Source organism: Corvus brachyrhynchos, unplaced genomic scaffold (genome assembly GCF_000691975.1).
Source record: "Corvus brachyrhynchos isolate BGI_N302 unplaced genomic scaffold, ASM69197v1 scaffold34, whole genome shotgun sequence".
NCBI lineage: Eukaryota > Metazoa > Chordata > Aves > Passeriformes > Corvidae > Corvus > Corvus brachyrhynchos.
The window spans coordinates 5888348-5893326 of NW_008238126.1; the positions used below are offsets into that span (position 1 = coordinate 5888348).

The window sequence follows — 4979 nt, forward strand, 5'->3', positions numbered from 1 at the left end:
GATAACCTATCTTTCTCAGTCTTTACATCTGTACTTACTTAAAACTTACAACTGAAAGTTAAGAGATGTTATTTATATATAGACCCCATTTAGCAAAATTAATCCGTTAAACCCCTTTCCATTCAACCACAGTGATGGAGAAAAGTTTCAAGATGTCTGTGATGACTGCAGAAAAAAAACACATTTAGATTGGATTCTTACCTTATTTAGTGACTCTTTGTTATTACTGTGGTTCCATTGTGAGCAGGGATAATAGGTGCAGGAATATCCAGTTCAGGGGCATCAAAAAAGTATGCCTACATTATCAGAGGCGAAAAAAAATTAGAGAGAAACATACTGTGCTGCCTTATCCCAGCTCCTTCTTTCCATACCCACCAAATACAGCTACAAACACAGCACTGAAATGGCAAATTTGAATCTTTTTCTGTTTTTATCAATTAGAAAGAGTCAATTAAAACAGTACTCTGAACTGTACTTTTAAATTTAACTGTTAGCAGCCAAGGCCTTTGAAAAAGACCTGTAGTGGAAAGGGTTGGATTGCAGATCCAAGGACAGTTTTGTTTTGCTGTTGCCTCCCTGCACACTGAGCTGTGGGGAACCAAATCTGTCTACCCTGGAAGCTGTGGAAGCTGAGGCCTGGCTGATACCCTTCTACCTAGTGCAACAAGGAAACAAATAATTTAAGTGCTCATTGTGTATTTCAGTGGCATCAGGGTCTTCTGTTTCCTAACACTTACTGTGTATGAAAACATAAACCTGCCAAAGCCCATAAGCACATGCTTTATATTGAACATTTAATCCTTCTAAAGGACTAAGCATAGTACTCATTGGAATAAAGTGCCACTGGATACTATAAAGATTAATGCTTTGCTGATACTATGATGAATTCCAGGTACATTCAACAGTGTTCTGTGGGGGTTGGACTCAATGACCATGATGGGTCCCCTCTATCTTGGGAGATGTTCTATGATTCCATAATTGATTACTGAATTTATTACCAGCATTGTCAGGGTCACATTGGCATCAATTTTTCGCTACATTTAAAATAACTGGAATTTTTACATCAGCGGTTTTCCAGTGACCAGCCAATCCTTCCTCCCCTGTCCCATAACATGCCACCTGTCCTAGGAAATAGGAGATTAGGGGAAAGGAATGGCAGTGTCCCACCAAACAGCCAACAGCCAGCAGGGCGTGAAGCAGCAGGATGGTGGCCACAGTGGCCACTGCGATCCTGCGGTTGTCGTCTCGGACCGCGGGCCAGAAGGTCATCACCAACACGGACCCCGAGAGGCACAGCGAGAACACCACCAGCACCCAGCGCACCACCTTCTGCGGAATGATCCACAAAATCTGGAAAAGGCAGGGAAAGGGCTGTCAAAGGGGCCGTGTGTTCTGTGACACGTCATCCCTTCCAGCTGATTCGTGCACAAATTAACTCATGCCTTTATCTGACACATCTGTTACTGGAGGAAAGAGTAAGAGCTTCATTCCCAGACACAACAAGAGCGAATCCCAAGTTATGCCACTCCCTCCAAGGCCTGTCCCCAGCCAGGGAAACTTGTCTTTGGAGCCATCAACATTGCCTATCTGTTCCCTGGGGACACACACATCCCAGTTCTTGAGGCTGTCTTCTGGGCTCACCAGCAGCACCTTGTTTGGGTTTGCTGCCTCTGGGGAAATGACCTGTCCTGGGCTTTTCCAGCACCCACAAGACACATTTACATTAGACAAGCTTCAAGAAAAAGAGCAAAAGATTCTCCCAGTCCCTGAAATTTCAACAAATATCAAAAATATGTTAAGAAACAGCAAATCTTCTCAAGCAGGACAGGTGAGAGGTGCACTCTTTAGCCATACGTACCGCGGTGGGAATGTAAATGAAGAGGGAGTAGCCATATACACAAACTATCTCCAGGAACGAGTAGGAGACAATGTTCATGACTTTACTGTTCCTCCACATCAGGAATCCCCAGAGAGCAAGGGGAACAAGCCAAGCGTATGCATAAATCGTTGTAGCTGCTATGGACACTGGAAACACAACAAAAGATTTAATTTTCTACTTTGAATCCTGTCAGAATCAAAGGTGTAGAAGCATTCAGCGTGAAAACTAAAAAGCTACCTGTGAAGATACTTCCAAAAGATGGAAGCCCGAATTATTAATAAACTGAGAACTTTGCATTTATATCTAGTTTACACTCACTACTCTGCCAGCACTTCAAGTTAGTTTAAAAGTAAAAACTTCAGAAAAAAAATCTCTTGGTATTTTCAATTTCTTTATTGCACCTGTGTACAAAATGCTGTTGGTTTCAGTTGGAAAGGAAAAACCACAGAGGCAGGAAAAACTTCGTTAAAAATAGAAATTCAGCTACTAGCAGCTAGTGTCAAATCTGAAATTATTCAAGTGACTGCATTCCCAAGTGGCAGCGTTCTTCCCAGTACATTAAGGATTTTGGAAACAAAGAGAAGCTGTGTTCCTTTGGAGGGACAGCAGCCTCCCTCATAACACAAAGACAGGTATCGAAAAACGGGCTCCTCACTCTGAGTTCTTTGGGGAACAGATCAGTGGAACATCTTTTGTTTATTTCTGCATTTGCCAGAAGGTAACAACTTCCAGCCCTTGGCAGGTGGTATGAGTGATAATCTGATCTGGTAATTTTCTGCCTAAGGCCTGCAAGTTCCTGGGAGGCCACAGATCCAGGAAAGCACCCAGCAAAGCACCACGGTGGCCAGTGCTGGGCTTTCACTCTCTGTACAAGGAGACATTCACTAAGGCTAAAAAATAACTAATTATTCCTGCTTGCTCTTCTAAAACCCTGGAACTACTTTATGCTCTGGAGAAACAGGGTTCTGCCAGTGACAGCCCACCTTAAGGACTTGTTTCACATCTCTAAAAATTTAAAAACAGTAATCAATCAAAAGACTCTGCTAAATCAAAGGCGTGACCTGGTTTTATATTACTTCATTTGCACATTAAAAAAAAAAGCAAAAAACACCCCACAACAAAAAACCCAACCAAAAACCCCCACAAATGACTACTTGCAAACCTTTTCTGAACTCAGGCACGTAGTGGTACGTTGGTTTGCCCAGATGGATGAAGAAATTCGAGAGATTGCCACTAACAGCAATGGTGAACACGAGTGTGGCACATATCCAAAATGGACCTTAAAAGGAAACAAAACCAATAGCACACCCTCTGCTCTCCTTTTTTAAGGCTAGCAAGTAAGAAGAAATATAAACTCAGAATATTTAGCACAGAAAATAACTTCTCACACCTCCTACCTACCATAAAGGTCGGGATTGCTGCGGATATACAGCCTTACAAAGTTCTTCCCTGGTACTGGGAACACTGACCCTTTGATTCTGTCCAGGACCTATGAAACGTAAGGATTTGTCTGACTGACAATGCAAGAAGGTAAAAAACCTCAATGGATAAGGCATAATTCAGACAACAGCTCTCCTCTGGAGCAGAGTATTAACCTGGTATGTGTCCACATCGAAGAAGGTCTGGTAGTACTCAAAAGTCCAGAAAGGGGCACTTTTCTTCTGTCCTGCAAGCAGCTGGGTGGTGGGAAAGGCAACATGGAAAGTGTTACAAGCAGACAATTTATACATTACTAGCTCATTTACACTGTAGTCACATGATTTTGGCACCAAAACAGCAAACAAACTTAACTGGGTGGTACTTCCTATGAATTATGTAATGGTTTCCTTTCCCCCTCCAGTATCTGTTAGCAGTCAGTCTCTTATCTCCCTGTAAGCAGAATTGTGGCCTGGGATTCTAAAGAGCAGCCTGTTACTACCTGCTGCTACATCATCTGTAACACACACCCTCAACACCATGACACGTTCCTTTTGCTGTCAGAATCACAATCTAAACCTCTTCTCTTTTAAAATCCATTCCTCCTTGTCCTGTTCTCTGCATGCTCTTGTAAGAAGTCCCTCTCCATCTTTCTCACAGGCCTCCACCAGCAGGTGTGAGAGCATTACCTCTGTTTTATCGGAGTCGTCAGTGCCCAGTAACTCATCATCCTCTTCCCTTCCTGGCTCCTGCAGGCGGCTGTGCTGATTCTTGGGGATTTCGACCGGCTCATCGATGCTTATGGTGGTGGCATCAGGATTTGCTGCAAGCAAATTAGCTGCATCATCAAATTCTGCAAATAAGTACATCACAAAACAGGCGATGATCAAAACACTAAAATTTTTGTTGTCATGGCTCAAAAAACCATATAAAGACCCTGAGACAGTGTAATCGCTAGCTTAGGCATGTTGGGTACGATCTGTTTCCTAAAGCCCAAACTGACACGGATCAAGCTGAACCTTTACTCACTTAATGAAGTGTGAGGCAACATTTCCTGCCAGTCTGCCTGCAGGATGTTCCAATGGCCCCACCGGAGCCTGCCCTCCTTCCCTGCCAACAGCCCCGGCCCGAGGACAGCAGGTCTCTGCAAGGGGAGGGAAAAGCTGCCTCTCTGAAGAAATGGGCACTTTTAATATTCTCCAAAAACCGACAAGAAATTTTTTATCAAAAACTAAGGAAGTCTGAAACCGGGGCCTTTTGCAGGTTACAGAGCGCTCTGCCCCTTTCCAGCTGTCACTTTCCACCACACAGGATTTCAGTCCACGATTTCAGTCAACGCCGGTTGCATTTTTTAGCTCGCCAGCAGCACAATTTCACCTCAGAAAATTCAGGACACCTGACTCCCCCATCCTGACCCCACCTGCAAAACTCCCAGGACGTTTTTATTCTGCGAACGCTCAGAATCGCTGCCAAAGCCTCCAGCGCCTGACGGCTCCCCGAGCCGGGCCCCAGCCCCGCGTCCGCACCTGCGACATCGCCTTTACCTTGAAATTTGAGGTCGTCCGCCGTCGCCATTCATCCGTCTGGATGAGGATCAGCTCCCCGGGGCCCGACCCTCCTGCAAGAGGACAGGGACAGCGCTGGCACGAGTCCTGTCCCCCGCGCTGTGCCAGCGCTGCTGTGC

General features: G+C 44.8%; 1 protein-coding gene across 2 annotated transcripts; it reads right to left on the minus strand.

The window, feature by feature from the left end:
* Nucleotides 1-131: 131 nt before the first annotated feature.
* Nucleotides 132-4979, minus strand: YIPF1 (Yip1 domain family member 1). 2 transcript variants are annotated; one of them, XM_008633049.2, is made up of 8 exons: nt 4840-4979; nt 3985-4148; nt 3475-3555; nt 3281-3368; nt 3042-3158; nt 1859-2025; nt 1168-1350; nt 132-296 (listed from the first exon to the last, which is right to left on the minus strand). In XM_008633049.2, exons 1-8 carry the CDS (start codon nt 4868-4870, stop codon nt 207-209), a joined length of 921 nt encoding a protein of 306 aa, XP_008631271.1. In that variant the 5' UTR covers nt 4871-4979; the 3' UTR covers nt 132-206. The 2 variants fall into 2 exon arrangements, with proteins under 2 accessions (XP_008631271.1, XP_008631272.1); XM_008633050.2 differs by having other exon boundaries at nt 200-296; nt 3985-4118; nt 4840-4973.

What these genes read in the sequence shown, in the direction of transcription:
- YIPF1 (XM_008633049.2), bottom strand. Translation starts at nt 4,870, where the DNA reads ATGGCGACGGCGGACGACCTCAAATTTCAAG. An exon ending in TCATTTACATTCCCACCGCG is followed by an intron (nt 1,351 to 1,858) that starts GTACGTATGGCT and finishes TGCCTTTTCCAG; the next exon opens with ATTTTGTGGATCATTCCGCA. An exon ending in TGCTGGCTGTTGGCTGTTTG is followed by an intron (nt 297 to 1,167) that starts GTGGGACACTGC and finishes CTGATAATGTAG; the next exon opens with GCATACTTTTTTGATGCCCC.